Genomic DNA, 16,295 nt, shown 5'->3' on the forward strand with positions numbered 1-16,295 from the left:
ACCACCAAGCTGAAAAAGCCAATGGTCAGCAGTTCATGCAGAGCTTCCAGCCACATGGATGAGTCACTTACTCCTCCACCTGTCAAGCCACCACAGCCGACACTACACAGACAAGATGCCCAGTAGGCTTCTGTCCAAATTCCTAGCCCACCAAAAGGGGAGCAAAATAAAATCATTGTCTTAAGTCATTATGTTTTGGGGTAAATTTGCTAAGCAGCAACAGATAACAGGAGCTGTGTTATTCTAAGGGCTAAGAAGTGAGATTTGAGAAAATGCTAAGGCATCTTCTCCCTAATAGTGAACGTAGAACCTAATAAATATCATTGAATGACCTGGAATTGTTGCAGTTGGGAAGTAACAACAAAGTAACACCAATATGAGAGCAAGCCCCGCCACCACACCAGACCCTGTGGACGTTTGGGTCCAGGTTTCAGGGCGGTCTCAGTATTAAAATAGCAACATTCCATAAAACTAAAGTCAGAACCTCAAATTTTATATACATATGAGTGATATCCTTATAAATAAACAATATTTATTAAGGGGGTTTATTCCTTCATTAAAAAACAATTATTTATACCATTATTTATTATTTATACTATTATTTGTAAAATAATCATTTTGTTTATTAAGGGTCAATATTATGTAAAATGAGGTTGGGGTGGAAACCAAAGCAAAACTCTGACCAGGTAAATAGCAGAGAATCACTACGTAGGGATGAGAAGGGCTTTCTCCTGGCACAGTCTCATTTCTCCCACGGGTAGGTTTTCTGTTTCTCTTAGGCTTCCACAGCTGTGTACTTGGAGGCAGCCTTCTCACATCCATAATCAGTATTCCCAACAATGGGCATGAACTGGAAAGGGGCAGAGAAGGAGCCCTCACCTGTCAGGTGTGAAGAAAGGTTTGGGAGGAACTCGCCTGGCCGTGCCACCTGGATTCCTTCCTGGAGCCATTGACAAGCCCATTATCATGACATTTTCCCTAAACAACACTGATTTCAGATGGTGTGGATTTGGTCTCACATGACAAATACAGGGACCTGAGAATCTGTCCTAAATATACCTAATCTCTGAGGCTGTGAGTTTGATAGGGGAGAATTTGAAATTAAAATTTGAAAATAGAAATGATGGAGAAATATCCTTCTTCTTAGGGGTTGTCAAGATTGAACTTTTTCTCCTTCTTCTTTTCTTCTTTTTTAAAAGATTTTATTTATTTATTCATGAGAGATACAGAGAGGCAGAGACACAGGTAGAGGGAGAAGCAGGAGCCCAGAATCCCAGGATCACAACCTGAGCCAAAGGCAGATGCTCACCACTTAGTCACCCAGGCACCCAAGACTGAACTTCTTCTAATGAGTCAGTGAATAGGACACCCTTGAAGACTCTACCCAGTACACTTTTCAGAAGTTGGAGATTTTGTGATTGAGAAAAGAGGGGTGTGAAGAACAGATTCTCTCCCCAGCCCCACAATGTGTCTCTTCCTAGCTGCTGATGCAACCATGTGAACAATAGTAAAGTGAGCTCAGCATTATGTAGTGTTGAGTATAGGGTGTAAACTATGAGTCAACTGCTAAAAGAAAAGGAAATGTAAACCTAACAGTCCTAAATTGTTTTGCCCCAGAGGCAGTTTACCATGTCAGATGTGGGGGTGGGACCCAAAAGGACCCAAGTGGAGAACAAAGTTTAGGCATCAAGGAGCGGTTCCTTTGTTTTCCAGGGAGAAGCAGGACTGCAGGGAAAGAAAGGAGGAAGGAGAGCGAAACCTGAACAATTGTCCCTGTTTATATTTGCAAGGTCAGTGAGACAGTGGCCCTAGAGGTTTTGATTTATGACCATGTCCATGCCTACCCCCCGCAGACCTGAGACAGAATGAAATGACACCCAGACCCTGATTGGAAAGCGGCAAGGGCTGGCTGCTCAAAAAGACAGGCAGGGAAGGAGAGAATCTAGGATCGATACACACCTCATCACAGGATCACCAAGCAGCAGCTAAAAAGCCTTGAGGGTGATTTGAAACAGAAACAATAAAGCAGAGTTTGATGGACTTCCTAACCAAGAGCGGGAGACTGGTGCCGTTTTCTTTAAACCCATGTTTTACAAAATTGCGGACTGTGGCCCGTTAGTGTATCATAAAATCAATTCAATGGGTCCTGCCCAGCATCTGGAGAAGGAAGGAGGGAGAGAGAAAGAGAGAAAAAGAGTACACAGTACTATCCATTTTAAGGTAAGTATAATCTTGTGAAATCTACTTTTTTATTTATACAGACCTGAATGTATGTTCTGAGTTGAGAAGTAAGTGGCACATCCTACCGTGGATTACTGTCACTGAAGTTTAAAAGCCACTGCTTTAAACCAATTGCCATGCTGTCAAGGCACAGAAGTCCTTCAACCCAGACCCCCCCCTGCCAGCTGATCACTTCATTTCAAGGAGTCCCTTGGAAATGAAATAGAGGCAGAGGCCCAGGAGGGGGTGTCTATCTTGATTTGGCTTTTGCAAAAAAGGAACAGATCTCTGAGTTTCTTCTAAGTGTTCATTCACTTCAGAGAAAGTGACCACATGGGCAAAGTTCAGGTTCCAAAGAAAGAGAGAAGTCAGTAAACAAAAGCAAATTGATTTATAGCAAGCTGCTTCTGGCAGGCCTTGTGGAAGCCGGAAAAGTCTTCACGGAAAAAGAAATACAAAAGAGAAAGGGTAGCTAGAAATAGCCAGTTCCCAAGGACACTCCACGCCCCGATCGCCTGTCCCACCTGCCCCTACCGGCCACAGAGACCTCACTGTAAAGGAACTTGGCTGAAGGTGGAGGGGAAGATGCCTTCACGACAGGCAGCCTGAGCAGATGACCAAGGAGTTCTAGAAACTTCAAAGGCTTAAGAATTCCAGATCTGAAAAGCCAAATCCAGAAATGAACTTTAATTTGGAAAGAAATCAAGGCAAAACAGAAAAAACATTCTCCAAATCAGAGCAAGAGAAGGATAAAGGAGTCTGGTCCTTCATTTGGAAAGGAAGAGAAAACTGGTGATTGCTGAAGAGGAAGAGGAGAGGCAGAGGGGGGCTCCGGAGCCCCTGCAGCATGGGAGGGCTTGGGGGGCTGTAGCGTCCTCGGTTCACCGCACAAGCACACTGATTTCTTAGCCTGTGCTCGTCTGGATGACTGGCAAGGTCTGATGGAGATCACAGAGACAGGCAAAGCCCCGCCAACTTGCCCCCCTGGACAGGAGGTTTTAAATTTTAGTGTTAACTCATAAATTACCTAGGGAAATTAGTCTCATGGGGAGATGGAATAATCTCTTGCCAAAGGCTTTCTTCCAGAAAGAACGCTTCACAGACATGGGTTTGAATTTAAGGCATTTGAGGTCAGTGCCTAAGCCAGACAAAAATGAAGATCTGACGCCTTTATCCACTGCCTCTCCCTCTTTCTCAGATTCTTTATTCACCCCAGGAGGCGATTTACTGGTGAGGTTGGAGATGTTAAGACGCCCTGCCAACTTCATCCCGCAGCTAGTTCTGATTGATCAGCCGTGGCTTCTAGTCTACAGCACAGGGTAGACTTTGCAAGGCCCTATCCTGGTTGCACAGCAGAGTCCAGTTATGTCTCCCCAGGGCTGGATCTAGGGCTGTAGTAAGTTGAATGGTGGTATCCCAAAAAGGTAGGTCTCCCAGAACCTGTGAATGTAATTTTATTTGGAAAAAGGATGACAGTAGATATAATTCGGTAAAGGATCTTGAGATGAGATCATTGTGGACTAGGATGGGCCCTAAGACCGATGGCAAATGTCCTTAAAAAGGGCAGAGAAAGAGAAGATGGAAGAAGATGAAGGCAGAGGTTGGAGGGACAGAGCCACAGCCAAGAAACTGTTGGAGCCGCCAGAAGCTGGAGAGGCCAGGAAGTCCTCCTAGAGCCTTCAGAGGGAGGGTGGTGCTGCCAACACCTCGATTTCAGACTTCTGGCCTCTAAAACTATGGGAGAATATGTCTTTTGTTGTTGTTTTAAAGATTTTATTATTTATTTATTTATTTATTTATTTATTTATTTATTTATTTATGAGAGACACAGAGAGGCAGAGACATAGGCAGAGGGAGTAGCATGCTCCCCACTGAGCAGGGAGCTTGATGCAGTATTGGATTCCAGGACCCCAGGATCGTAACCTGAGCCGAAGACAGACGCTCACCCACTGAACCACCCAGGCACCCCTATGGGAGAATATATGCTGTTTTTAGGCAACTCAGTTTGTGGTAATTTGGTAGAGTAGCCTTAGGAAACCAGTTGGGTGGGGTATCTGCTGACTCTGTATATTTAATTTTAAAAAGGCTCAAGCCTTTAACTACAGAGATAAAACAAGAAGGATGGAATTTCAAGCACAAATTAAGTACAGGAGGGACTGTGCTGGCTGGAGACCAACAGCAATGGTGATGATCAGTTGCTCAGAATACAGTATTTGCTTAGAGCAGAATGAGAGAAACATGGTATTTTATTTAACTAGAACATGTAGGTCTCTGGTTAAATAAAAATTTCTTGACATCATGAGTTACTGTCAGATATCTTTCACTGGAAGGAACAGGAAAGAGAATCACCATATTTCAATACCTAGTATGATACATGTTTACACCTGTTATATACATGTTATAATAATATATGTTACATATCTTATATATTATAAACAGCATATATTATATGGTTTAATTTCTACCACTGAGTAAACTATTACAATTTTATAACTTGAACAAGCTCTCATGGCTAGTAAGTGGTAGAGCAGAGCTGACTTCAATTTTGGCCTATTGAAGTTTTTTTTTTTAAGATTTTATTTACTTATTTATCCATGAGAGACACAGAGAGGGAGAGAGAGAGAGAGGCAGAGACACAGGCAGAGGGAGAAGCAGGCTCCACGCAGGGAGCCTGACATGGGACTTGATCCTGGGTCTCCAGGATCACGCCCTTGGGCCAAAGGTGGCACTAAGCATCTGAGCCACCAGGCTGCCCTTGAAGTTCTTTCCATAGTATCGCACTGCCTCCTAGAAGAGACTTTTATTTCCCCTCTCATAGCTTTAAAAAAAAAAAAAAAAAGCAAAAGCAGCACAGCTTTTTGAGGTATAATTATTATATAAACATCACATATTTAATGTGTACAGAGTGGTTAACATTTGACATATGTATATACCTGTGAAACCATCACCACAATCAAGACTGTGAACCTCCCTAGCTCCTCCGAAGTTCCCTTGTGCCCCATTGTAAGCCCCCCTCTCCGCGCCCCCAGCCCTGGGCTCCCCAGGCAACTACTGATTTGCTTTCTAACACTATAGAGAGTCATTTGCATTTCCTGGATTTTTAATATAAATTGAATCATATGGTATGTACTCTTTTATGTCTGATTGCTTTCATTTAGCATAAGAGATTCATCCGTGTTGTTGTATGAATCAATACTTCATTCCTTTTTTCTGCTGAATAGTATTCTGGGGTATAAATTTACCACAGTACACTGTATTTTTTTTTTTTACAGTACACTGTATTTATCCATCCACTGGTTGATGGACGTTTGGCTTGTCTAAGCTATTGCAAATGAAGTTGCTCTGAACATTCAGGTACAAGTCTTGGTATGGATGTAGGCTTTCATTTCTCTTGAGTAAATACCCAGGAGTAGAATGAGTAGATCATATAGGTGTAGGTGTACATTTAAGCAGGTGTATGGTCAACTTCTTAAAAAAAGTTTATAAAATGGTTGTACCATTTTACATTTCCACCAGTAGCGGGCTTGTTTCAGGTACTCCACATTCTCACTGATATTTGGTATGGTCAGGCTTTTTAACTTTAGGTATTCTATTGGTGTGTAATCGTATCCCACTGCAGTTTTAATTTGCATTCTCAAAATTGAGCATTTTGGATCTTTTCATGTGCTCATTTGCCAGCCACATACCTTCTCTGGTGAAGTATCTGTTCAAATCTTTTGTTCATTCTTAAAATTGGTTGTTTGTTTCTTTTTTATTGGGTTTTGAGGAGTTTTAAAACATATCTTCTGGGTACAAGCGCTTTATCAGATATGTGATTTGTGAATTTTTCTTCTAGACTGTGGATTGCCTTTTCATTTTTTAAAAATTTTTATTTATTTATGATAGTCACACACACACAGAGAGAGAGGCAGAGACAGAAGCAGGCTCCATGCACCGGGAGCCCGAAGTGTGATTCGATCCCAGGTCTCCAGGATCACGCCCTGGGCCAAAGGCAGGCGCTAAACCACTGCGCCACCCAGGGATCCCTGCCTTTTCATTTTTAAAGATACTATGGATTCATTCATCTGTGGTGGTTTAGGCCTGGGTCTGTAGTGCAGACTGAATCATAACTCAAAAGCCAGTGCAGCTGTAATAGTTTATACCTGAAGTTTAACTATGATGATTATTATGGGAAGGTTTTAGGATGATTATTGCAGGAAGGGATAGCCCACCAAGTATCACTGTGTGCTTGCCTCCCTTGAAAATCTCTGAAGGAGGCTAGCTAATTTGGGATCAGCTTCAAAAACCAATTGTTAAGGAGCCTACACAAACCAAGAAGAGCATCAAAACCAAGAGGATTCAGCAGAAGAAAATTTGGCTCTGTATGTGGGGCCATGCAAAAGCTCAGCCCATTCCACATGTAAGTGGGGCTTTCAGGCTGAGCCTGATTTTTCCCAGGAGTGAGACTGGCAGCTGGATAGGCTAAAGATTGAGTATCACTGGAACTGCTCGATTACAAACAACTGCTTCTATCCTGTATGTGGCAAGCTAACTTTTTTTGAAACTGTGAAACCACCAGAATTGGCCATCCCTGTCTCCTACCTCCCCTTGCAATGAGTGACCCACTTCTCACCTTCGCATCCAGTGCTCACTGCCTTTCCCAACCAATAATCTGAGAAACTCAATCACACCAACGTGATACACACTTAAACATGTTTATTCCCTAGGGCAGCATTTAAAAACATATATATCCAACTTTATTTATCCAGCCTACTATTAATTGGGCAGTTTATCAACTTGCTTACACATCTTATACCCTTAATGACTGTTAGCTAATAAAACATTCCTTGACTTCTCTTCTGATGCACAAATGTACTTATTTCTGTTAAGTATGTATCAGGAATGAGCCTGCTGGGTTACAGGACAGGCATATGTTGGGCTTTAGTAGTTACTATGAAAGAGTTTTCCAAGCGGTTGTACTAATTTACACTCTCCCCGGCTATGAATGGAGTTCTGATTGTTTTACAACCTCATTTATAGTTGCTATCATTGGGTTTTAATTTTAGATGGCCTAGTGAATATGCAGTAGTATTGAGTTGTAGTTTTAGTCAGAATTTCGATTATATATTTATGCTTTTATTGATTTCTAGCTTCAATCTTCCAAAGTCAAAGAATGTATTTTATATGACTTCAAGCATGAAAAATTTGTTGATACATGTATGGCCAGGATATGATCTATTTTGATAAATGTTCCATGTGCATGTGATAAGAATATGTATCCTGCACTTATTGGGTACATGTTCTATAAGTGCCAACTAGGATGACATTGCTTATTGTTTTGCTCAAACTTCTCATATTCTTTTTAAAAAATATTTACTCATTTTAGAAAGAGAGACTGTGTGTGTGTGAATGTGGAGGGAGGGGCAGAGAAGGGAGAGAAGCAGGTTTCTTGCTGAGCATGGAGCCCCGTGCAAGGCTCACGCTCATGACCCTGAGATCATGAACTGAGTGGAAATCAAGAGTCAGATGTTTACCTGACTGAGCCACCAGGCTCTTCCTTCCTATATTCTTAATGATTTTTTGTCTGTCTCATACCATCGGTTGCTGAGATTGTTTTTTAAAAATTTTATGTTTGACTAAGATTGTGGATTTTATTTTTTTCTTTAGTTCTGTCAATTTTTTGCTTTGCACATTTTAAGACTACATTATTAGATCCCAGAAATTTTATTTATTTGTTTAGAAAAGATGTATGTATTATTTGAGAGAGAGAGGGAGAGAAAGAGTGTGAGCAGGGTCGGGGGAAGAGGCAGGGGGGAGAGAGAATCTCAAGCGGACTCCTTGCTGAGCTGAAATCAATGGTTGGAGGTTTAACTGACTGAGCCACCCACGTGCCCCAGATCATAGAAATTTTAAATGATTACATCTTCCTGGTGAACCACACCTTTGATCACTGTGAAACATCCTTCTTGGTCTCTAGTAATGCCCGTCTTAAATTCTTCCTTGTCTGAAATCAACAAATACCTTTAATCAGTGTCTGTGATTGTGGCAGTTTGTATTTCTCCAAAACGGCCCTGCTATTTCCCATCTTGCTTCTCTTCAGTGTGACGCTGGTACTCCTGTAATGCTGGCAGAATTTATGTTGCCTCCTTTTGAACCTCTGGGGTCCTGTACATGACCCCTGAGGCTAGGTCATGAAACTCAGTGCATGTTTGCCTTGTTCTCTTGGATGCTAACCCTTGGCATTTGGCTACTGGGCTATGAGAAAGCCCGAACTGGAGAGCCCATAGGAAAAGATCACGTTAGGTGCTCTAGCCAACAGCCTGGCTAAGGGCTGGAAATGAAGTGTCATACTTGTGAAGAAGCCACTAGGCTACCAACCCTCAGTTGTTGAGTCATCCTTCTTCTTAAGTCTTCCTGGGCCGAAAGTCTTTCCAGCTGGGGCCCTAGACATCTTGGAGTAAAGACGTGCCACACTTCTGTACCTTGTGAGGTTCCTGATTGTGAACATGAAACAGTGGTTGTTTTATGCCACTAGGTTTTGAAGGTACAAGAGCAACTTTAATTGGAACAGTGTAGTATAGGTTTTCTAGTCTTTGTTAATCTTTGTATATCTCTCTCTTTTTTAAAATTTGAAGTAGGATCCATACCCCGTGTGGGGCTGGAATTCATGACCATAAGATCAGGAGCTGCCCACTCCACTGACAGAGCCAGTCTGGTGCCCCTCATATATCTCTATTTCTTAAGGTGTGTCTCTTGTAAACAGCATGTAGGCTTTTTAAAAAACACTAACTCTGACAATTGGAGTATTAGCTTAATATTTTTTTAAGATTTTATTTATTCATGAGAGATACAGAGCAAGAAGCAGACACATAGGCTGAAGGAGAAGCAGGCTCCCTGTTGGTGAGTCCAAAGCAGGACCCTGGGATCACACCCTCCGTCAAAGGCAGATACTCAACCACTGAGCCACCCAGACATCCCAGTTTAATACTTTTAATTGGAGTATTTTTATTATGATTTTATTATGCTTTAAATTGGAGTATTTCATTTCTATTAGGTTTAAAGTAATTATTTCCACACTTGGGTTTAAATCTACCATCCTACTCCTCTCTTATCATTTGTTATGCTTCCTCTGTACTCTTTTTCTCTTCTTACTTGCCTTCTTTTGGGTTGATCATATTTTAGCTTTGCATCCTCCCCTCATTTGCTTGTTAGTTATACTTTATGTTGTAGAACTTCTAACAATTATGCTATAAATGCACAACACACCTCCTGGACTTCCCATTCGCATTTAAAGTTTCAGATACATTCTGCAGATAATAGCTTAAGCTTAGATAGTAAAGTATGCAGACAAGGAGGCAAAGAAAGAAATCAAGACAGAAAAATTGTATCTAAGAAAGAACTTCATGTGTGGTTTCTGACACGTGAGGTTGTCTGGTCTATATCCATCAGAAACCTATTAAGTTTTTTTTTTTTAATGTATATTTTTCTGTTGGAGTTCGATTTGCCAACATATAGTATAACACCCAGTGCTCCTCCCATCAAGTGCCCCCCTCAGTGCCCGTCACCCAGTCACCCCATCCCCCCGCCCACCTCCCCTTCCACTACCCCTTGTTCGTTTCCCAGAGTTAGGAGTCTCTCATGGTTTGTCACCCTTTCTAATTTTTCCCACTCATTTTATCTCCTTTCCCCTATAATCCCTTTCACTATTTTTTATATTCCCCGTATGAATGAACCTATATAATGATTGTCCTTCTCCAATTGACTTTCTTCACTCAGCATAATACCCTCCAGTTCCATCCACGTTGAAGCAAATGGTAGGTATTCATCGAGAAACCTATTAAGTTTTTGAAGGGATCCTATTTTCAAAGAATCCAGGGTCCTTAAAAAGCCTTTGGCTGCTTTCAGCCTTAAACAACCCTCGGGCCCCCAAATTTCCATAATCAGGACTAGTCTATGAAAGCTATATAGCCTTTAAGGAAAACACACTCTCTAACCTCAGATCAGATGTGGCTCTAGAGGATAACAGACAAGGAAAAAGGCCCAGAGGGTGGAGCTAGAGGCCACCGAGAACAGCACTAGGGAATGCAGCCCTGAGAGTCAAATCAAGGTTAAATCTAGGAGATCTTCCCGCCTCTCAGGCAAACATGCTCATTAATTATATGGGCTGATGACTGCTATGCCTCCCACTCCTCCTTTTATCAAATGGGAGCTTGTTTTGCAAACAACCAGGTGCTGCACTCTGACCTGGACAAGAGGATGCATACCCTCCAGAGAACCTAGCTTTTTTTTTTTTCTTTCAAGTTTCCTTTTTTTTTTTTTTTTTTTAAGATTTGATTTATTTATTCATGAGAGGCACAGAGAGACAGAGGCAGAGATACAGGCAGAAGGAGAAGCAGGATCCTTGAGGGGAGCCCAATGTGGGACTCGATCCTGGGACTCTGTGTTCACACCCTGAGCTGAAGGCAGACTCTCAACTGCTAAGCCACCCAGGCGTCCCTCTTTCAAGTTTTAATTTAAATTCTAGTTAGTTTACATACAGAGAACCTAGCCTTTGAACTGCATGTAGCAGTTGGTAAACTGCTTTTGGGATTGTCTCCCTTGGGAGTTTCATGAGTGGGGGGAAAAAGGTAGCATGAATATTAACTGTCCACAGAGGAATACTGTGGCTGAGACTGCTATGTATTAGCAAACCCATTTCCTCTTTCCTGGACTCATGGACCTCATTTCCCACCCTCCCTTATAAGAAAGCATGGCTTTGCTGAGTTCTAGCCAATGGAAAATGAGCAGAAGACAAATAGCCATTTTCAGGCCTGGCCCATAAAAACCTCCCGAGAGATTCTTTATTCTCTTCCCATTTTGTCTTGATGCTGATGAGCACAGTAACTTTAGCAGCCTGCCTTAAAATGGAAGATCTACAGGACAGAAGGAGCCTCAGTTCCTGGATTACTGCTCAGATACCTGTTTTGGCATTTATTTGAGTGAGAAAAAAATACCCATTTGCTAAAGCAGCTAGCATTACGCTAACTACTACACAAAGCCATCCATCACCTACCTCGATCACACACAAAACTATCTCTGCCTTGCCTGGTAGTGTAGAGAGGGGAGGGATCCATTTTAGAAACTCTATCCTGATAGGTTTTCTGAGTGGGAACATAATGCTGAATTTTAAAGGAAAAATCTCCAACATTTGGACAAAGTGTCCTGGCCAATGAGTGATGAATTTCATTCCATTGGGGAAGCCTTTCAAGCTCTGAGAAGCAAGAGCCAGCAAGACCCCAGAAGGACTTCAGAAAAGTGAAGTCAAACAGAAATCATAGATATTTTGAAGTAAAGTTATCTTAAGTTATCTTAGTTGGGTCTTTCCTTCCTTCCTTTTTTTTTTTTTATACATAAGGAGACATAGGCTCAAGAATTAAAGGGATTCTTCACATAAATTTGGTGACAGAACTAATATTAGAAGTCATGTCCTCTACTTTGATTTATGGCAGAAGAAAATAGATAGGCACACATCCCTATTGCTTCAGCAGGCAAGTAAACATTTCTTTGATGTCTCATGGTTTTTCTTACAATTTCATGCAAATTTTCCAATCTACCTCATAATACACCCTCAATAACGTTATGTAAAGAAAAAATTTAAATTATGTGTCATATAATAAAGAGGACTTTCCAGGAAGACACACCGTGTTGATCGACCCCCCGGGCACATTGTCAGTTACCTTAAGGTTTGCGCGTATCTCAGTTTGAAAGACACAGCTTGATCACAGATGCAGAATTATCTTAGTACCAGGGCCTGATCTTATGCCTCTTCCTGTCCTGATGCCTCCCATGCAGTCTGTGGTCTAGCATCCTCATATTCAGCCTCAATCCTAGTGAGTCAAGCATCACTCTCCAGGTAGGCCTATCAGATTCCTAGGTTCTGGTCCAGCATCACTTCCTCCAGGAAGCTTCCTATGGACCCATCCAAGTCCAACTTTCCCTGGCCCACCCTGCACTAGACCTGAGGCATACTGATTCTAGCACTTACAATGCCACATCACAATGTAGTCTGTCTGCTTATTTGCCTCTTCCAGCAAGTATGACACATAAAAAATAATCAATATATTTGTTAAATGAATGAACTTAATATGGTGACTGTAGGCTCCCTGGGGCCCATATCTCATCCTGCTCCCCAGCCCACTCCTGCTGTGGCTGCAGGGGTAGGGAGCACAACAAGTATACACTTACTGGCTGGGGGAGGGGCTCCGGAGGTACTGGGCCTGCACGGCCCTCACATTGGCTTCATCCTCTTCACTTGGGACTACCTGCTCCTCCTCTGGGTCCCCACTGGTCGCCATGACAGCCTGCAGTCCCTGTAAGTTTGGCATGAGAAAGGTGGTTAGGAAATTAGCTTCTGGAGGTTTTGTGGGGAGAAGGGGTATATTAGTGATGTCAGGGGGGAAGGTCACCACATGCTACTACTTTGGTGGGGAAAGGAACCACGGGGGAAAAACCCAGTCTAACTTGGACCAGCTACTGTTAACCAGGATGCCAAGACACACACCTCAGCCATATAAACTGTCTACCTTAGAGTCACATTATTTAAGAAATGAAAACTTGGCTCCTTCCTCAGATTCCAGTAAGGAAGCAGAGAGGGGACTGGGGTCCTGGGTTTACATTAATATAGCTAAACTAGTTGGAAAGCACTGAATTCCCTAGATCAGAAAGGTCTTTTTTGAAACTCCTAGGTGTACACACACATATGCACACGTGGGGACACATATATAAGCACACACCCCACCTGCACACAGGAATACACCTTTCCTTCTGTTGGGGGGAGGTGCAGCAGCTGGCCTTCTTCAGTATCTTTAACCAAGGCCACAGGAGTCATTACCTTTGACTCAGGCACCATCCCACAGCCTATTAAAGAACATGAAATCCCTCAGGAGCTGGTCCCACACATGGCTGGGCCCTGACACTCGAGGCAGCCCGCCCTTCTACTTATAAGTCTTGGATTCACAGGACAAATTGAAGGGAAAAGCACACTCACCACTGGCTTGCCTGTACCTCCACACCAAAGGACAGTCACCCAAGGGCTCAGGGACCCAGATAAAATGGCCAAAAGTTCTGACTAGTGAGAGGGAACAACCTCTCTCCTCTCTTCAGTGCTTCTTCTCTGAGGGGCAGGACAGCTGTTAACAGGAAATCTTAGCTACCTTCTAAATTTAGCCTCTGGCCCCACAGCCTGGCAGATCTCTAGGAGGAAGGAATGCAGTCTCAGGACCCAGACCTGAAAGCAGGCCCCACTTAACTCTTTCCCTCCTGGCAGATTCTCTGGACGCTGGATACTACCAAGGAGCAAAGTTAGGAGGTCACATTCCATTGACGGAGAGACCTAAAGAAAAGGGTTTTGGGGGGCTTGCTCTCTATACTCTCCTGCCTGAGGCTACCTATTCAAAGTCTTTCCAGAAGATGATCTGATACCAAAAATCTAGAAGAATGAAACAAACTATATCTCAGCCCCATGTCAGTCTAGAGGGTGCTGGGAAAAAATACCTGATATGTAGAATGGGCAGGGGTCTCTGATAGACGCCAGGAGAGCACTATGGTGCTACTAAAGGATATAGTCATGGCTGTGACCAGGCTTACATTTCTTTGAACAGCAATGACTGTGGATAGTAAAGCAGACAGTTGTACTCACCTTCACAGTCACCGCCACACTCACACTCACGGTAATGGTCAAGTGGCAAGGATCGAAGGTATAAAAATTCCATGAGCTTCAGGGTGTGTAGGTGGCTCGGTTGGTTAAGCATCCAATTCTTCATTTCGGCTCAGGTTATGATCTCAGAGTTGTGAGATCCAGCCCCGCATTGGGTGCGGAGCCTGCTTAAGATTTTCTCTCTCTTTTTCTCTCTGTTTTGCCCTCTGCCCCTCCCTCCACCACACTCTCTTAAAAAAAAAATCCACGAACTTCATTAACTTCAAATGAGCACATAACCCACTCTATCCCACTTTATCACCTCTTGCCATTCCCATGACCAAAGCAAACCAAAGCATCCCACACATTCTATAATTATGCCTTCATCCATCCATCTATCCATTCATTTATCTACCCGTTCACAAATTACCCACTATGTGTCAGGCACTATACTTGACCAAAGTTAGTAAGATACATAATTACATGCTCAAAACAGTCCTTCCTCTTAGCTAAGTGGAACAATGCCCTGCACATAGTATCATCAAAAATTGGCTGAATAAATGAATGAGCTCACAGTTTATTAGGAGAAATGAGACACAGGTCAAAAATAACTCAAGCATAAGGCAGAATGTTGTTAGTATCCTGAGAGAGATGCAGAACTGTGTGAGTTCAAAGAAGGGAAGAGCCCTGAAGAAGTCAGGAAAGCCTTCATAGAAAAAGTAATGATACATGCATTGGCCTTTAAAAAACAAGTTGGATTATAACAGCAGGTGTGATGGGGGAAGGAATGCCAGAGGGGATAGCATGGACAAAGTTTGGGGATGTCAGTGGTTAGAGCTGGAAAAAAAGCAAACAGGTTGTGTGGCAGAGACTTGGCAGGGCTGGAGTGGGGGGCTCCTTTGGGAAGAGTGACCAAGGAACACATCTCAGAGGATGCATATGACGCCACCATGGACCAGTCGCCAAACCTCCAATCTGCGGTCAAAATAGGGACCCATTAATTGACTGCCAAAGAATGACCACAACTGAGAATGGGGGTTCATTTCATGCCCACACACTTCAAGGATCCATAAAGATGAAAAATGGCTTGAGAGAGAGGTGAGAAGAGGCGGTAAGGGTCAGGGAAGGACTAAAGGGCTGCATCAGTCAGGGTAAAGCTCAAGATGACAGGACACCAGCACAGAGAATGAGAGGGTGGCAAGGAAGTGAGGGAGGAAAAGTTGGAGAGCCAACACACCTACGAGAGGCAACAGATAATGAGGGAGCCACTCAGGAGAAAGACATAGCCCCTGCCTTCTATATACCCTGAGTTACCTATAGCGTATGACATCAAGTCGCTGCAATGGTAAACTGGAAATTAGAAAACTACTTACTAGCCATGTGACCTTTGAGAAGTCATTTCACTTCTCTGAGACTCAGATCCCTGTTTGTAAAATAGAGATGAGTAATACTCATCTCTCCATCTTGTTCTGACTGCTCAACTAAAGTGAGGCCCTGCCCCTGCCCCAATTTCATTTCCTATACCATGTTTCAGGTTATGTTCCCCACAGTACCACCACCCTTTAAGTAGGGTGACCAACCATTCCAACTTTGCTTGGGACTAAGACATTCCAGGGCCAAGGAACTTCCTGTTTTAAAACCAGGACAGTTCCATGGGGGAAAAGACAGTCCCTTTAATAAAGGGTTGCTGGGAAAACTGGAGAGCTACATGCAAAAGAGTGAAACTGGACCACTTTCTTATACCATACACAAAAATAAACTCCAAATGGACCTAAATGTGAGACATGAAACAATAAAACTCCTAGAAATAAACACAGACAGTAATTTCTTTAACATCAGCCACAGCAACATTTTTCTAGATATGTCTCCTAAGGCAAGGGAAACAAAAGCAAAAATAAACTATTGGGACTACACCAAAATAAAAAGCTTTTTTTGCACAGTGAAAAAAAATCAACAAAATGAAAGGACAACTTACTGATTGGGAGAAGGTATTCACAAAGGATATATCCTATGAGGAGTTAATATCCAAATTATATAAAGAACTTATATAACTCAATATCAAAAAAACCAAATAACCTGATTTAAAAATGCAAAGAGGACCTGAATATCATTTTCCTAAAAAATACTTATGGATGGCCTACAGACATATGAAAAGATGCTCAATATCACTCATTATCAGGAAAATGCAAATCAAAACCCAAATGAGATATCATTTTACACATGCCAGCATGGATAAAATAATAACAATTTTAAAAAGACAACAAATTACAAGTGTTGGCAAGGATGCGGAGAAAAAAGAACCCTCTTGTGTTGTTGGTGCAGCCACTGTAGAAAAGTATGGAGGCTCCTCAAAAAATTAAAAATAGAAATACCATATGACCCAGTAATTCCACTACTGAATATACACCCAAAGAAAATGAAA

The 16,295-nt window shown here is 42.4% G+C and overlaps 1 protein-coding gene across 1 annotated transcript in view; it reads right to left on the bottom strand.

Annotated features, from left to right (window-relative positions):
- STYXL2 (serine/threonine/tyrosine interacting like 2) overlaps positions 1–13,325 on the bottom strand; it is a 30,931-nt gene extending 17,606 nt beyond the window's left edge. Inside the window, exons 1-2 of the mRNA XM_055323808.1 lie at positions 13,226–13,325; positions 12,424–12,548 (exon numbers count right to left, since the gene is read on the bottom strand). Coding sequence (XP_055179783.1) covers positions 12,424–12,533 — 110 coding nt within the window. The 5' untranslated portion in view covers positions 12,534–12,548; positions 13,226–13,325. The remainder of the gene's footprint in view (positions 1–12,423; positions 12,549–13,225) is intronic.
- Positions 13,326–16,295: the final 2,970 nt, after the last annotated feature.

Source organism: Nyctereutes procyonoides, unplaced genomic scaffold (genome assembly GCF_905146905.1).
Source record: "Nyctereutes procyonoides isolate TBG_1078 unplaced genomic scaffold, NYPRO_anot_genome, whole genome shotgun sequence".
NCBI classification, from domain to species: Eukaryota; Metazoa; Chordata; class Mammalia; order Carnivora; family Canidae; genus Nyctereutes; species Nyctereutes procyonoides.